Source organism: Artibeus jamaicensis, unplaced genomic scaffold, assembly GCF_021234435.1.
Source record: "Artibeus jamaicensis isolate MK-2021 breed Jamaican fruit bat unplaced genomic scaffold, CSHL_Jam_final contig_470, whole genome shotgun sequence".
In the NCBI taxonomy this organism is placed as follows: Eukaryota; Metazoa; Chordata; class Mammalia; order Chiroptera; family Phyllostomidae; genus Artibeus; species Artibeus jamaicensis.
The window spans coordinates 943,131-959,547 of NW_026521849.1; the positions used below are offsets into that span (position 1 = coordinate 943,131).

Sequence of the window (16,417 nt, forward strand, 5' to 3'; positions counted from 1 at the left end):
CCCCACTAGTTAGAATGCTCCAACCACACAGAATTTCTCCCTTATCCTCAAATACACCATGCTCATTCTTTCCTCATGACATTCGAACTTACTGTCCTCTGTCTGATATGCAGAATTCAGATCTTCACATGGCAGTTTCCTCATCATTCAGTCTATGGCTCAAATGTCACCTTCTCAAAAAACCTTCCCTGGTTGTCCCCAATTATACTCTGTAATATCCTTTGGTTTTTATAGTACTTACCACAATCCAAAATTACCTCTTTATTATCTGCCTGACCTATAAGCTTATAAATGTCCAGAGGATAGGGCCTTTGTCTGTTGGTTAGTGCTATATCCCCAATTTCTAGAACACTGCCTGGAGTTCAGTAAATATTTATGGATTGAGCAAGTGGATGGATTAGAAGAAACCAAGGAAACACAGGCTAGGCCTGGGCCTGAGTCTCAGAGGGTGCTGGGGGGGGAGGGTGCCTGGATCCTCAGAGGGTACTAGGGGGACAGTTGCAGGTTTTGAGGCCAGGACCACATTCTCACCACAGAACCCTAGCCTCTTGCCTCCCAGCCCTTGGGCAAGGGCAGGGGGCCGATTGCCATGAGCTGGGACAGGACGCAGTGTCTCCTGAAAAGCCGGTTGAGGCACCCATGGGGAGGACCTGAAGACCCAGAGCAACAGGAAACTGTCAGCCAGAACCTGGGCTGGGGGCCAGGATCTCATTCTTCCTCACCTTCTCTCCCTAGAGACTCATCAGTGCCCACCTGAAGCCCAGTATTGACAAGGCAGCATTGGTTGGAGAGGGAAACAGCTGAGAGTTTGGCCTAGGTATAAAGGGGGGTATCAGGAGGAAGGGCAGGTAGTGGATGGTGGATCTGTGGCAGAATATCTATCTGGAGCTAATTTAGAGGGAGGCACAGACCAGAAGGACAAGAACCAGTGGGTGGGTACAGTTGGGTGCAGGGGTGAAAGATATTTGGGTTTTGGTGCCAAGGGGAGAGACTGAGAGAGGAGGTGGGGGTGGGATTGCTAGTGGGAAGGCCAGGCAGGAAAGAATGTGCAGGGTGTGAGCAAGTAGAGGTGGCAGAGTTATGTGTGTGGGCGCCAAGGTGTGGTGAGAATCTGCACGTGTTTTCAGGTTTTGCTCAAACAAGGACAAGGCCCACTCCCCTTGGTGGACCCAGAGTTCCGCCTAGATCCTGGACACTTGGCTTTACCCAGAACCAGGCATCCCAGACCCAGAGGCCCAGGAGCTTCTTCTGCCCTCTCTGGGCTCTGTCTATAGAAGGTGACTAATTGTACCACCTGTCTACACTTCAGCTCATCAAATCTGTTTCCCAGTTTCACGCTCCAGGGACAAAGCCAAGTCCCTGAGCAACCTCGGGTGTGGCTTTTCTGCTCTGTCCAGTGCTTACATCAGGGAGTTTCCCATGCAGGGAGATTGCTGGGTGGAGAGTTCCAGAATCCTAATCCTCCCTGAGGTTGACAGGTGCGATTTCTCTATTTCTCTTCCACCCTTCTCTGCCCCACCTCCTTGGTGCTCCATTCCCATTGGCCACTGTTGGGTTCAGAACTTTGGCATCCTTCTCTGTGATCCTCTGCCATCCTCTGCTGGTTTGGGTAACAGCGGCTGTGCTGCTGTCCTCAAGGAGCTTTTAGTCACTGAGCCATCATAGCTCAACCAAAGCACTCCCAAGAAGTTTGCCATGAAGGTACCAGAGTGTGCTTGCCAATCCCCAGGGCCCCTGAGCACATGCCCTGTCCAAGAGACAGGAGCTTTGGACAGGAGCTGCCATAGGCTTTCCAGCTCTGGTTAGAATCTGCAGCACTTCCTATGAACTGACAAATACTTGCTCCTACGCTTTGGCAGATCTTGCCATAAAATCAGGATATGAATCAGTCTTGGGGAGGAGAGATCTTAACTCTTTGTTTCATGTTATTTTCCTACTAAGATTTGCCATTTCTTTTTGTACCAGTTTTGATCCTTTATATTCTCTAAGAAATATTTTAATTTCATCAAGCTTTTCATATTTATTATTATAAAGTTGTACAAAGTCAGTCGCTTTTAAGTCTTGGTTTTATTTGTGTGGTCTCCCCCTGCCCTGATGATACATATAAACTTCATCCCCCTTTGTTTAATTACTATCTTTTTTTGGTTTTGGTTGATTGAAATCTCCCCATGTATATGTACACCCAATTTAGTTTCAGTTCCACCTCTCCTAGGCCATCCAAGCAGGAAGGCCTCGCCCTCACCCTGTCCCATGACAGGTGCTTAGCAAACTGAGTACTCATGGAGGTTTGGGGAAGAGGTTATGTCATTGTGACCCTTCTTGCTTCCACACCTCTCTCTGAGATAGTGACTCCTTCCTGGCCCACCCCCACACCCCTAAATCTTGGTCACAGCTGTGTGTCAACTGGCTCTGCAGGTGAAGGTACCTGCCTGTGCAAGCAAGCCCCCACCCCCAGTGCTTTAGGGAAAAGGAGCCATCTGTCCATTTGTTCCTCCTCAAATATGTATGCAAGCTTTGCTTTGTGCCAGACACAGTTCTAGGTGCTAGAGGCCCAGTGGTGAATAAAATTGTGGGACAGACAGTGAACAAGTAAATCATAAATAGATCATGACAAACTATATGAAAAGCCACAAAAATGGGGTTCTATGAAAGGATATGGCTTGAAGGTTGCTTTAAAGAGTGGGGATACCCTTGGCTGGGGTGAGTTGAGGGCTGGCCTGCAAACCCAAGGTTCACAGGTTGGATTCCCAGTCAGAGCACATGCCCAGGTTTTGGTTCAGGTCTCCAGTAGGGGGCACACAAGAGCATCAACTACACATTGATGTTTCTCTCCCTTTCTATTTCCCTTCCCCTCTGTCTCAAAATAAATAAATAAAATCTTCTAAAAAAAGAGTGGGATCAGAAGAAACCTGAGGAGGTGACATTTATTTATTCATTCTGGTTTTATTTATTGAGTGCACACCTTTTAAGTGCCAAACATTCTTCTAATCAATGTGATATAAAACTAATGACTTAGACAAGCACTCTGCCCTGCCAGAGCCTGGTCTAGTGATTAGAGACAATTAGTAAGAAAACAAATGAATAAACAAGATGATTTTTAGAGAGAGACATGTGCTGTGAGGAAAATGAAAATAACAGAGTGTAGCCCTGGAGTAGTTTTGCACATTGGAATATATAACCCAGAATGGTAAGTCAGACAAGGTTCTGAAACGTGAGCACACTGAGGGGGTAAGGGTGATGGCAGGTAGTGACTGAGAAAGGAGAGAATATTAAATAGGGAGTCAGGAGGACCTCTTTTAAAGGGTAACACCTAGGAGAAACCAAGAGGCAGGCAGCTAAGGGAAGGCTTTGCCAGGGCTTCCAGGCCTAAAGGAACATTCAGGGTAACTATGAGGGGTGGGGTGTGTGTCAAAGAACAGCGTGGAGGAGGTGTGGAGAGAGGGCCTTGAGTTGCAAAATGTGGAATTCCATTCTAGACACCAGCTGCGGCCTCGGAATGGTGGTACACTGTGGGCAGACAGCAGAGGCGTTCCCTGGGATGCGCTCTTCCTGCAGGCTCTGTGACGTCACTGGATTGTGACGTCACTGGATTGTGACGTCACGGCAGGAAGCTGGTGTCCCCAGCCTTGGCGCCCGGCGTGGCAGTAACATCACGGAGGGTCCCTGGGTGGCTAGGCCATGAAACCTTAAGAGGCCATGTCGAAACGCGACATCGTCCTCACCAATGTCACCGTTGTCCAGCTGCTGCGACAGCCGTGCCCTGGTGAGGGATAAGGCGGAGAGCCTCTGCTTACGTGGGGAGGGGTGGTCAGGGAGCGGAGCTTGCTGTGTCAGAGCCCCCTCCTTCCTTGAGAGTCTGAGAGGGAGGGGACAGGAGGCACAGGCTCTTCCATCCCGAGCTGCTTTCCTCCCACTCACCAGCGCTCCCCACCCCTGTCGGCAACCTGAGTTTGCAGGCAAAGTGGTTTCTATAACGATGATGGAAGTGATGGGGACCTCCACTCTGAGGTGGACCGTGAGGTTCTACAGCATAATGGAAGGATCGAAGCAGGGGCCGGGTGCAGGCTGGAACAGGTTTTTGAGGGGCAATTCTGAGGACAGCTACTGGGGTTAAGAGGCTCGGAGAGCTGTGTTTCACACACAATGAATGATTCTGTTGAATGCTTCTGTTTCACATACAATGAATGCTTCTGCTTGGGAGTTGGTGGGCTTCTTCCCTCCCTCCCTGTATTGCACGAAGCGTGGACACTTGAGACCTGCCAGGGCTGCGCCAAGTGCTTTACAAATGCGCTCACTGAAACCTTTTCAGAGCGCAAACCACTTCCCTTGGTCTCTCACACAGGAATAGCACAGTGGGGACTCGGAGTCCCTGGCCAAAATCACCGGCCAGCCCTATCTTACTCAGCCAGACACACGAATGGACACACACACCGCCACCCCCCACCCCCCACCCCCAGCCCCCAACTAGAGGAAGCAGGAACCTTGCTTCGGGAGGGCAACCCCCATTTCCTCCTGCTCTGGTCACAGAAGGCGGGAAAGTGGGCAGCCAGGAAGCTCCACCCCGCGGGGGTGGGCGCAGCCGGAGCTTAAATGTGGCTGCAGGATTGGGGAGATCCTGCAAGATATAGCAGCCAACAGGTTAAGGGCTATAGGCCTCTTACTGCTCATTACTCACTCTGGGACCTCGGGCCTCAGTTTCCCATCTTAAAGTGGGTTTGTAGCGCATTCCTTACAGGATTCTGTGAGCCAATGCATGTGGAGCTCAGCACAGCACTTGGCCCATGGTGAAACCCAGGAAATGGAAGCCTCATTGTAACTGGGAGAGTGAGTGTTTCACCTACCAGGTGGAAGCTCTCCCAGTGTACCCCACCCTTAGAGGGGAGGGGAGGGGAGGGGAGGGGAGAGGAAGGCTAAGGGAAGTTGGGAGAGGACCACCTGAATTTTCTTTGAAAGTCAGAGTGGACTCATCCTTACTCTTAATCCAGAGAGACAAATCTCTTTTCATGGTAGCAGAATCAGAACCCTAAGGAATGCAAACATCCTTAAGGTCACCAATAATCACAGGATGCCTGCCACCAATAAACACTAATACTTCAGTCCAGCCTCAGGCCTCAAGGTCTGTGGCAGCCCAGAGAGGTCAGGAATACAACAGGCGAGGTGGCTCCTGGCTCCTAGCCCCACCACCTTCCAGGTGCTTGTGATTCTACTGCCAAACGCAACTCCTACCTTCATCCTCCAGTCTCTCTTCAACCCCTTCTCTCTCCCTTTCCTTATGAATATTAGTCTTCCTTTCCCCTATTATTATCCAACTGCTCAGCCTTGAGTCCTCACAGAAGCCCCCAAGTGGAGGGTCAGATATGATGACAGGAAACGGGCCACAGAGGTTCATTAACTTACCCAAGGCCACACAGATGTGAGGTGGCTCAGCCAGGGCCAACAATCAGGCCTGACCCCCAGTATGAAACCCTCTGTCAGACAGGCCCTTTGACTACTGTTTCTACATCTCCTCTAAGACTTCACCTGCAGCTCAGGTAGCACACCTCCAAGCACAGGTGTTTTAATATGCAGTATGGGAATGGGAGTGTGTGTTTAGAGAGGCGAAAGCTGATAAAGGTCTCTATTTGTTCATGTTATGATGCACCTGTATTTTGAGGATAAGAATCACCTGAAGTGCATGTTCTGCAACACTTGGGCCTCAGAACAGACCTACCTTCCTAGGAGAGTCTTCCCAGATGATGTTTATCAGAATAGTTTGGGGACCACTGGGCTAGATGAATTATCAGACCATTCAGGAAAATATCTTTGAAATACTAGTATAATATGTGGAATGTTCCCGGACTCTTGTTGTAAGCACTATATATATTACCTCATTTAATCCTAATAGTGCCCCTCTGAGAGAAGTACTATTATCTCCATCTTAGAGAGGAGAGGAAACTGAGTCACAGAGAGTGTCACCCCCAAGCAACTGTTAAAAATACATAGTACCCACTCAATTGGACTCTCCAGGAAAGGGGCCCTGGCATTGATATTTTAAAGCAAGCCCATCCCCTGCTCATTCTGTGGATCAGGTAGGTCTGGGAAACAGTGGGCTAGATGGTTGGTCATTAGGCACCAGAATCCAGCAACAGATTCGAGGTGGGGAAAATGGTTTATTCTCTCTCACTGAGATGGTGCAATTAATTGCTGCTCCCATCCCTCCACCTCCAACAGTGACCAGACCACCACCTCGGCCAGCGCCCAAAGTTGAGGCAGAGCCTGAGCCACAGCCACAGCCACAGCCACAGCCACAGCCAGAGCCAGAGCCACAGCCTATCAAGGAGGAACCCCCACCTCCTCCACCTAAGGCTCCTGGGGTTCGGGAACTCACTGTTGGCATCAATGGGTGAGTCAGCCCTGGCCCCTGATCCCTTCCTGAAGCCTCAGGACCCAGGCTTTCCTCTGATTACTAGCAGAATGGGGCACCTCCACATTTCTCACCATCAGTGCTTTTATTCTGTCCACTCTGGAGAAACAGGGAAAAGGTAGATAGGGCTCCACCCTGTCAGTGCTCATATCGGGAAGACAACAATCAATAAGAGCATTTGGTTTGGTGATGTGTCTATGAAGAGAATTGGGGTACAGTAAGACTGCACAGGCCAGGGTTAGCTGGGGTATCAAGGAAAATCTCTGCGAGGTGATACTGGAGTGAGGTCTGAGTGACAGCTGTGAAGCAAGCAGTGGCTCTCTGTGGTAGAAGTGGCAGCTCAGTGTGTAAAGGACAGACAGGACAGGACAGACGTGCTGGTGTGCAGCAAGCAAGGGAGAAGAAGAAAGAGTGCAGGGGAAAGCAGAAAGAGGCCTGATTAGGAGTTTGGATCCAGTTTTCTGACAGACTATGAAAGTTTTCAGGCCAAGAGACGTAATCTGACCCAAAGCCCTACAAAATCCATCTAGCAACATGGTTAGGAATGGGGCAGAGGATGGGTGAGGAAACAGGTAAATCAATTAAGAGGCTAGTGAGGTCATCTGAACAAGATGATAGTGGCCCACATAGGGCAGGTTACCTTCTTCCCCCAGAATGAGGAGTCCCACCCAAGTCCCCTTGAGGAGACTTCTGTTACCCCCTTCTCTCTTGTCCCCTATTCTGCCTACTTGCCAAGGATTCTGAAGACAATCCCATGACACTTGTCCCTGGACAGGTTTGGACGCATTGGTCGCCTAGTGCTGCGTGCCTGCATGGAGAAAGGCATTAAGGTGGTGGCAGTGAATGATCCATTCATTGACCCAGAATACATGGTGAGCAGCAGGCACAGGGTGGGATGGGTGGAGAGGGGGTTTAAGGGTGCTCTCCAGAAGGCTCCCAGCCTCAATGTGAAACCTTCATCAAAGCAGCGACTCCTCAGGAGTGCCCGCTTCCCCACCCCTGCCACCCCAAGACAAGGAGCCACTCTGTCTCCTACAGGTGTACATGTTTAAGTATGACTCCACCCATGGCCGATACAAGGGGACTGTGGAATACAAGAATGGACGGCTGGTGGTGGATAACCAGGAGATCAGTGTCTTCCAGTGGTAAGGGCAGCTGTCTGAGGCACACCTGCAACGTATTAGTGAGGGCATGTAAAGATGACATTAGTGGAGGTGTTGTAAAGAATGGCCTTCCAGCCTCTCATACAGGGATCATAACCCCAGACTGTGTGTGTGCATACCTCTCTGTATGGATATGGGGTCTCAGAAATGTCCCTGACCGCTAAAATGGTGGATGGAAAGATGTCCCACTGTACTCAAGAATTACTTTTTATTTAATGCACCATTTGCAAGCTTTCTCACAGGCAAACCAATTCAACATGTCTAAAACTCACCTCTTGATTTTCCTTCAACTCCCAAACCTATTCATCTCCCTTCACAGGGAACAGCATCACCATCTAGCCAACCACTTCTACTTAGTTCCTACACAGGAGCCACAAAGGCCTTTTTAAAACATCAACTGGACCAAGTTAGTCCCCTGCTTAAACCCTCCCATCACCCCACAAATAAAATCCCACCTCCTGATAGGACCCCACAAGCACTGAGCCCTTCACCTTAGCCTTCTTGTAACCTCAGCCACACAGTCCATTCACCTCTTGGGACCCTGACCCAGCACCTCTATACTTAAGCAATGTTTCTCATACCCATTTCACATAGTTTCCACTGATACTAATTTTCCTCCTTCACTTAAAGATATGTTTGGAATTGGTAAGTTGAAAGCAATATTAAATGTTTAATATGTTTCAAATACAAACATTTCCAAGGTATTAAAAAAAACTAAAAATTTATAAAATGGGAAATAGTAAACCTACTTTATTATTTTTTTTGAAATACATATAGCTAGTTTAATTTTTTACACTTGTTTTTCACATTTTTTTTTTACTGTTGTTCAAGTATAGTTGTCTCCATTTTCCACCCAGCCATCCCCACTTCCCACCCTTGATCCTACCCCCTTTGGCTTTATATTTCTAAGTAAATTGTTAGCCACTGCTGGCCCTGATTTTATATACACTTGTGCTTACATACTGACAAGCCTCCCCAGTGCTCCTCCCAGCAGTTCCACTCTCAGCCCCTCTCCTTTTATTTGCTGGGGAAGTGAATGATAAGGAGGGGCAAGGAAGGCTTGAGGTGAGGCAGTCAGGGTTGGGTGCAGGGAGTGGGAGGGGGGTGGAGATGGGGACTGGAGCATAGGTGTGAATGGGAGAACCTGCTTGATCCAAGTTTGAAATCATACCAAAAACAATTCCAGCACAGAGGTCATTACTCAGACATACCGTGTCCTTTCCTTCCTCAATCTGGGTACCATCATCCCTGGCACTTGCAGTATTCTCCCCCTCAACATGCACCCCTACTCAGGTGCTGCCTTCTCAGGTCACTACAATGGCTGTTCCCCGCCCCACCCCACTCTCCATCACTGTGCTGTTCATGTTCTCCGAGCACAAAAGATATCTTGCTTTTGTGTGTATTTTACCCTGCTCTACCCTTTCTAGTCAAGTGACCTTGGGCAAGAGGATTGAACTTCCTTGAACCTATTTCCTCATGTAACTGATGGGGATGATGATCAAATCCACCACATTCATAGTGGGTAGCACAGCCAAAGTTAATAGGTGTGTGGAGAACACTGGGAAGAGCATTTTCCCACAAGGCTGCAGCCTCCTTGCAGGAAGAGCTCTTGGTTTGTGTCATCACTGTTGTTCTGGCACCTATGGTGCAGGCTTCAGTTACACCCCCTACCCCCGTTGCTCCCAGGATATAGTGCCTGTCTTTAGGGACTTGCCGGCCTCTGGCAGCAGGCTCCCTATTGCAGAAGCTAAGTGATAAAGACAAGAGAGGTAAGAACGGCCATAGTGAGGTTGTCAGGGCAGGGAAACAGAAGCGGTGGGGCAGGCCTTGGCCTTCTAGGGTCTACATTCTAGATAGCATATGTAGAAAGGGCCTGACATGGTTGAGAGTAGTCAGGAATGGTCCCCTAAGGGCAAGGAGTGAGTGAACCCTGAGTAAAGGAGGTGGGAGCTTGTACATACTCAGGCATAGCAGGGGTGGGGCAGTCAAGAAAAATGGCCCACAAAGGGGGGTTGGGGTGAAAGGCATGACCAGCAGGGTCAAATCCATCTGGAACAGCTAGGTATTGTATGGGGTGGGGAGAACAGATAGGTGCAGGCCAGGTAGGAAGGTGTCTGGTCAGCCTTTCAAACCATAAAGGCCATGGACTATGACAGCAAGACAATGCAAGGGAGATTCACGCACAGTACTGCCACCCCTCCACAGCAAGCAGCCGAGAGATATCCCCTGGAAGTCTGTTGGGAGCCCCTTTGTGGTGGAGTCCACAGGCGTGTACCTGTCCTTAGAGGAAGCTTCCGTAAGTGTGGGAGAGATGCTCAGGGCTGGCCAGTGTGGGGGTGACACTCAAAAGCACCTTATGAATTCATGACACCATTGCTCCTTCCTCCTTCCCTAGAACCACATTGCAGCAGGTGCTTTACGTGTGGTCATCTCTGCACCCTCACCAGATGCACCTATGTTTGTCATGGGAGTGAATGAAAAGGATTATAACCCTGGCACCATGAAAATTGTCAGGTAAGGGGCAGCAACATCCTGAAGTGTGTGGGTGGTACCCAAGAGGACATGCCAGACCATAATGAGGAGGGATCAGGATCAGACTCAGCCTCCCCAGCCCCAGCCCCACCCCCACTGGTATTCCTTTCACATCCATCTGCTTCTCCTTCCCAAAGTCTTAACAGCCACCATGTTCACATTGCTCTAAAACTGTGACTTCTGGAGTACATGCTTGGGGACCTTCCCCCAGCTGCACCTCTGGTGCCTCCTTCAGTCTGAAGGCATCTCCCAATGATCCCCCTCATCCCCATCCTGACTCTTCACAAAACCAAGCCTACGAGTGTATCCCCAAAGTGAGGTAAGGGTGGTAGGGCAGCTCTGACCCTCACCTCACAGTGTCCTTGCATGCTGGGCTATTTCAGCAATGCATCCTGCACCACCAACTGCCTGGCCCCCCTCGCCAAGGTCATTCATGAGCGATTTGGGATTGTGGAAGGACTGATGGTGAGTTGAAGGCTGGGGAAGGATGGATGGCAGGGAAATGCTACCTCTTCCTCTTAGGACTTGCTTAGTGTGTGAAGTTAAGAGGAAGAGACCGGTTTCAAGAGGAAAGTCCTGTTAGTGGTGAACTCTCTTAAAACACTGTGTAACTTGAATGCAAGGCTGGACCCTGGCCAGCAGGTGTCCCTCCTGTGGTCTATGGTGGTGGCCTCACCAACTTCCATACCTGGTTCATCACACCAGGCCTAGAAAAAAGAGGTATAGGAGCTTAGGAGCAGGAAGGCCTCACCTCAGTCCCCTTCTCTCCAAGACCACAGTTCATTCCTACACGGCCACCCAGAAGACAGTGGACGGGCCATCAAAGAAGGCCTGGCGAGATGGACGGGGAGCCCATCAGAACATCATCCCAGCCTCCACAGGGGCTGCCAAGGCTGTGGGAAAAGTCATACCAGACCTCAAAGGGTATGAGGGCAGGAAGCTGCAACCAGGAAGGGGGGGCATACCTTGAAAGGACCAAAGTGGCCCCAGTCCTTGAGATGTTTAATGAGGAGAAGGTGGAGGTGAGGGGGGATGGACGGAGAATTCCCTGGGTTCTTATTCCCACTCCAATGTGGGATTCTCCAGGAAGCTGACAGGAATGGCATTCCGAGTGCCAACACCAGATGTTTCTGTCGTGGACCTGACTTGCCGCCTTGCCAAGCCTACCCCATACTCAGCCATCAAAGACGCCATAAAAGCAGCAGCCAAGGGACCCATGGCTGGCATCCTTGCCTACACGGAGGATGAGGTAGGGACTGAAGAGAGGAGACGCTGGGAAGCACCCTCTGGGGAGCGAGCACAACTCCCCACTTGCCAAGGAGCTGCTCGTAATGTATCAAGATAAGAACTTCAGGGCTGGGAAGATCAGATCTCCCTGACTCCAAATCTTTGCACTTGATGCTCCTTTGGTCTGGAAAGCTTTTCCCCCAGGTGGCTATATATCTGTCCTCACCTCCTCCAACTCTTTACTTCAGCCTTCCCCCTCAGCAAGATGTTCTTTTCATGGCCCTTTTCTTCACCTGAAATTTCATTTCATACTCACTGTTGATCCTACTAGTACATGTATTCCAAGAAGGTAAGGATTTGGAGACTGTCTTTTCACTTCCATAGCTCCAGCCATCTTCCCAGGGCCTGGAACAGAGCAGGTGCTCAATACACACTTCATGAACAAGACAACAGATCCCATTTTTCAATACTTGCTCAGGGCAACCCATGGGCAGGTGCCTTCCCTGTAAGGAACAGATGTCACTGTCCCTTTGCTCCCAGTAGTGTCATTTCTGGTGCTGTTTCTCCTTGTTTTAGCTCCTGCAGATCCAACCTCACACAGCCACCAGGATCTCTTGTTCTAACAAAATCAAATCACATCACCCTCCACTGCTGAAAACCTTCCTGTGGCCTTCTACCACACCAGGGCCAAACCTTCAGAGCCTCTGTGCTGGAGCTCCTGCCACCTCAGATACTACTGTCCTTAGAGGAGTTGGCCAGACCCTCCTAGGGATCCAGACCCAGCCTAGCTGCCTCCACTCGGGAGCCTCCTTGCCGGCCCATTCCAAGTGTCTGCATTATTCCCAGGAAATGATATTTATTGGTGCAGCATCAGGGTGTTTCATATCCAAAGCCTGGACACAGTAAGAGTCCACCAAATACTGTAAATGAATGGATGGCCAATATGCCTGAGTAAGAACCTGGACTCCTGGAGGTCCTTGCTCTGCGACCCACACTTAATCTTCAAAACTCTTACACGCAGGTTGTCTCTACGGACTTTGTCGGAGATACCCGCTCGTCCATCTTCGATGCTAAAGCCGGCATCGCGCTCAACGACAACTTCGTGAAATTAATTTCATGGTAAGGGGGAAGGCGTCTGACAACGTGAGGGGAGACTGGGGGTAATGGGGAGGGATGCCCTGACCCCCTCCCCCCTTTCCCCTTCCCAGGTACGACAACGAATACGGCTATAGTCACCGGGTGGTGGACCTCCTCTGTTACATGTTTAGCCGAGACAAGTGAAGTAGGACAGCCCCCCCTCCGTTTCCCAGTACTCCCGGTCCAGAATCTCTACCTCCCGTTCCCGCCCTCAGCTCCCCGGGGGAAGCAAGGCGCCCTGGGCAAGGGACCCGCGCCGCTGGGCCACCAGTAAAATAAAAACAGCTGCTCACAGCTGCGCCCCGTGTCTCTACGCCGTTCGCCGCGGGGTTCAGTGCGTTTCCCCTCCGGCGATGGCCACCCACCCACCGGTGGCCTCAGCTGGCGCTGACTCCCAGCAGCGGTGCCGGCTCGCCGCGGCCAGCGCGGCTGCTGGGTTCTGGGGGCAGGTTCCGGCGGCTGCTGGGTTCCGGCGGCCGCGCTGGGTGCCTCGGCGGCGCCCCGACGTCAGCGCGCCAGCGCCGCGGACTCCGCTCCCAGAAGGCCGCGCGGGCCGCGGCGGAGGCCGAGGCACCTGGTGGGACGCAGGTCCGGCAACGTAGGAAGACCTATGCTCCGCCGGCCCGGGGCCGCGCCATGACCTTGTTTCACTTCGGGAACTGCTTCGCCCTGGCTTACTTCCCCTATTTCATCACCTACAAGTGCAGCGGCCTGTGAGTGCGGGGCGGCCGCGGGGCGGGGAGCGCGGGCCTGGACGAACCCTCACTGCCCGCTCCTACAGGTCTGAGTACAATGCCTTCTGGAAGTGCGTCCAGGCTGGCGTCACCTACCTCTTCGTGCAGCTGTGCAAGGTAAGGACGCCCCGGGCGGCGCATCTAGCCCCCAGGCTCGGCAGACCCAGGGATCCACCCTGCTCCAGTTTCACTGTGTGGGATGGTTCTCAGCACTACACGTAGAAGGTGAACTTTGGGAGGGTGGAACCTGAGGAGAGGCATCCAAGCAACTTTTGCGTAGCTATTTTTGTAAAATTGAGAAGACACAATTGTCTAGTTAAGAGGGGTTTTGTATGGTTAAGAACTGCTAACCATCACGCTGACTCCAAATGCCCAGGCACCTCACCTATAGATCTGACTGTGATCCCCTGTGATCACCATAGAGAAACTTCCAGGTCTCTACCCTTCATCTCCCCGGGTCCTGTACTCTTGCCCTCATCTGGTGGTTCCTCTCCACATGGGAAGCCTGGAACCATGTACACACTAACTTCCCACAAAACTGCCCTAGTTTGTCCCCCTCACCTTGAGGCGACCTTTGTTTTCTGTTCTCAGATGTTGTTCCTGGCCACTTTCTTTCCCACCTGGGAAGGCGGCATCTATGACTTCATTGGGGTGAGTGAGGCAAGGAAGGCAGGAGGGGTGGGGAAATGAGGCCCCCTGGCACCTGTGCTTAAGCAAGCTTCAACCTAACCCACAGGAGTTCATGAAGGCCAGCGTGGATGTGGCAGACCTAGTAGGCCTGAACCTTGTCATGTCCCGGAATGCCGGCAAAGGGGAGTACAAGATCATGGTTGCTGCCCTGGGCTGGGCCACTGCGGAACTCATTATGTCCCGGTGTGTGCAGCAGCCTGGAGCTCAGATTCCAAAAAAAAGGACACCTGGGTTTCAGGGAGGTTCTGTAGGGTGGGGGGCTCAGGTTTTGGGTGCTGAGGGTTGCTGGGTATTGGAGAACCCTTCCCTTTGCCTTCTTCAGTTGCATCCCCCTCTGGGTTGGAGCCCGGGGCATTGAGTTTGACTGGAAATACATCCAGATGAGCATTGACTCAAACATCAGTCTGGTATGTAGTCCCACTCTCCTGTACATGACTTTTTGGTGGTGGCGCTAATCCTCAAGGCCTGGCCCTGACTTCCTGCCTCCCTTCAGGTCCATTATATCGTTGCATCTGCCCAGGTGTGGATGATAACACGCTATGACCTGTACCACACTTTCCGGCCAGCCGTCCTTCTGCTGATGTTCCTCAGTGTCTATAAGGCCTTTGTCATGGAGTGAGCTGGGTTGGGTTCAAGGCTGGGTCCAAATGGGGATGGGTTATCTTTTTTCCTTCTTTCATTGTAATATTTCCCCACAGGACCTTCGTCCACCTCTGTTCCCTGGGCAGCTGGACGGCACTTCTGGCCCGAGCAGTGGTGACGGGGCTGCTGGCCCTCAGCACCCTTGCCTTGTATGTTGCCGTTGTCAGCGTGCACTCCTAGGCTTGGTGTCCCACGTACCTTTTCCTTGTCTCCAGGTTTTGATGAAGTAAACAGTATTTGGAAAGTTGTTTTTGCCTATATCTCTCTCTCCAGAACTGTATACCAATACCATGCTCACCTACATACCAGAGTCCCTTGTTCTGGCTTTGGAGCCAGATGGACAGGCTAGGAAAGTAGCTGGCCCTGATTTGTCCAGTGTTCCTAGAGAAGTTCTTCAGCTCCTTTTTTCCCTAGAATAGACCAAGGGCTTGACGTATATAATCTTTGACCAGTGGTAAATCAGAGAATAGGTGATAGGGAGCTGGAATCCAAAAGAGGGTCCATGGGGACTTTTCACAGCCTTAAATCTCGCCCTCTCCCACATGGACCCTTCCCCAGCTAGTCACTTCCTAGACACCTGTCTCTAATCTCCTTTGATCCCCTTTATATGACAGCCAAAGAGATCTCTCTGAAACCCCAGTTTTACTAATCCTAGCCTGAGAATTCTTAGGGTGGAGCTCAGAGACAGTGGCAGCCAAATAGAGCATTTGAGTCCTTCAATTTAGGTATTGTCCTGGAAGCCACCCTCCCTACCCCAATCCTTCCTTGATCAAGTGGGTTCAGCTCCCTGCCCCATTTTTTCCCCCTCCAAGAAGTATGTGAGAATCAGGGCTTTGAATGTCATGTTTAAGCTCCTCCTTGATGCAAATCCTGCCAACTGAGGAAAGTGTTCACCAGCTCTGGTATTCCCAGTGGTATCCCCCAGGTGTGGGATAGGGCAGTTGTCCCCTACCTCACTCTGTCAGACTGTGGAGGTCCTGCCATAATGTAATTTAACCCTGGGGTTAGAAAAGCAGCATGCACAGCTCTGTTCAGCTCCATTATGAGACAGTCTTGGTGTTTTCAGAGGGAATATATAACTACCATCTAGCCTAAACCCCTCCTTGCTCATAGTCAAGACAGGGTCCACAGGTGTCTTGGGAGAAGGGTGGAGAAAGCAACTGATTGGTCACCCTGACTTTGACATGAAAAGGGATTACAGTGGGCCCTCTCCGAGCCCAGGTGGGTGGATATGTAATAGAGTTACTTTCTCCCATACTTCTACCCCATACACCACCTAGCTCTCGATTCTTACTGGAACAAGTGAAGTTTGCAGAAATTACTCAACAATTATTTGCTGAGCAGGAATGCTGACCCAGGCCCTCTGCTGGTGGCCAACTCTCTGTGAACTAGTCCCAGCTTTCATGGAATACAAAGAGACCAGAATTGTTGGGGGAGGTTGGGGGACAGGGTGGGGCCCAGGCCAGAGAGATCAGGACTGTGATGGGTGAAGCCTGGCTGGAGTGGTAGGACTGGTGAGCTAAACTACATTTATTAGGGCTATGATGGTAAAACATGGGCTGTAGTGGCCCAGAGGAGCCAGCTGACAGACTGAGGGGTACACTGGGCTCCCTGGAAGAGAGGTTTATCAGCAGAGACCTGAAAGATGAGTTAGTGGTCAAAGAGGAGAAAAGCAGATGTCAAGGTTTAAGGTCTTAAAGTCACAACCTTTCCAGCAAAATATAACTGGTTGGAACCTGCTCAAGGGACTTGTGAGACAGAAGTCAGCAGGGGCCAAATACCAGAAGGCTCTGAGGGTGAGGAGTTAACCTCGGGGCAGTGGGAAGCCATGAAGAGTTCTAGGTAGGGGACAGACAGGGTCAGATTTAGCTCTGGGAAGATCTCTGTGG

The 16,417-nt window shown here is 51.0% G+C and overlaps 2 protein-coding genes and 1 long non-coding RNA gene across 3 annotated transcripts; 2 read left to right on the forward strand and 1 right to left on the reverse strand.

Annotated features, from left to right (window-relative positions):
* Positions 1-3,669: 3,669 nt before the first annotated feature.
* On the reverse strand, positions 3,670-12,369 carry LOC128627813 (uncharacterized). Its single transcript, XR_008392099.1, has 3 exons — positions 12,285-12,369; positions 11,642-11,730; positions 3,670-3,760 (listed from the first exon to the last, which is right to left on the reverse strand). It is a non-coding gene; the product is annotated as an uncharacterized LOC128627813 (long non-coding RNA).
* On the forward strand, positions 3,697-12,697 carry GAPDHS (glyceraldehyde-3-phosphate dehydrogenase, spermatogenic). The gene is made up of 11 exons (XM_037138493.2): positions 3,697-3,763; positions 6,211-6,382; positions 7,179-7,275; positions 7,442-7,548; positions 9,772-9,862; positions 9,962-10,080; positions 10,482-10,563; positions 10,871-11,022; positions 11,185-11,347; positions 12,347-12,444; positions 12,534-12,697. The coding sequence occupies exons 1-11, from the start codon at positions 3,697-3,699 to the stop codon at positions 12,604-12,606; spliced, it is 1,221 nt and encodes a 406-aa protein (XP_036994388.1). The 3' UTR covers positions 12,607-12,697.
* Positions 12,698-13,009: 312 nt separating this feature from the next.
* TMEM147 (transmembrane protein 147) lies at positions 13,010-14,775 on the forward strand. Its single transcript, XM_037138492.2, has 7 exons — positions 13,010-13,175; positions 13,244-13,313; positions 13,788-13,847; positions 13,933-14,069; positions 14,209-14,293; positions 14,380-14,501; positions 14,585-14,775. Exons 1-7 carry the CDS (start codon positions 13,099-13,101, stop codon positions 14,706-14,708), a joined length of 675 nt encoding a protein of 224 aa, XP_036994387.1. The 5' UTR covers positions 13,010-13,098; the 3' UTR covers positions 14,709-14,775.
* The last annotated feature ends 1,642 nt before the right edge of the window (positions 14,776-16,417 follow it).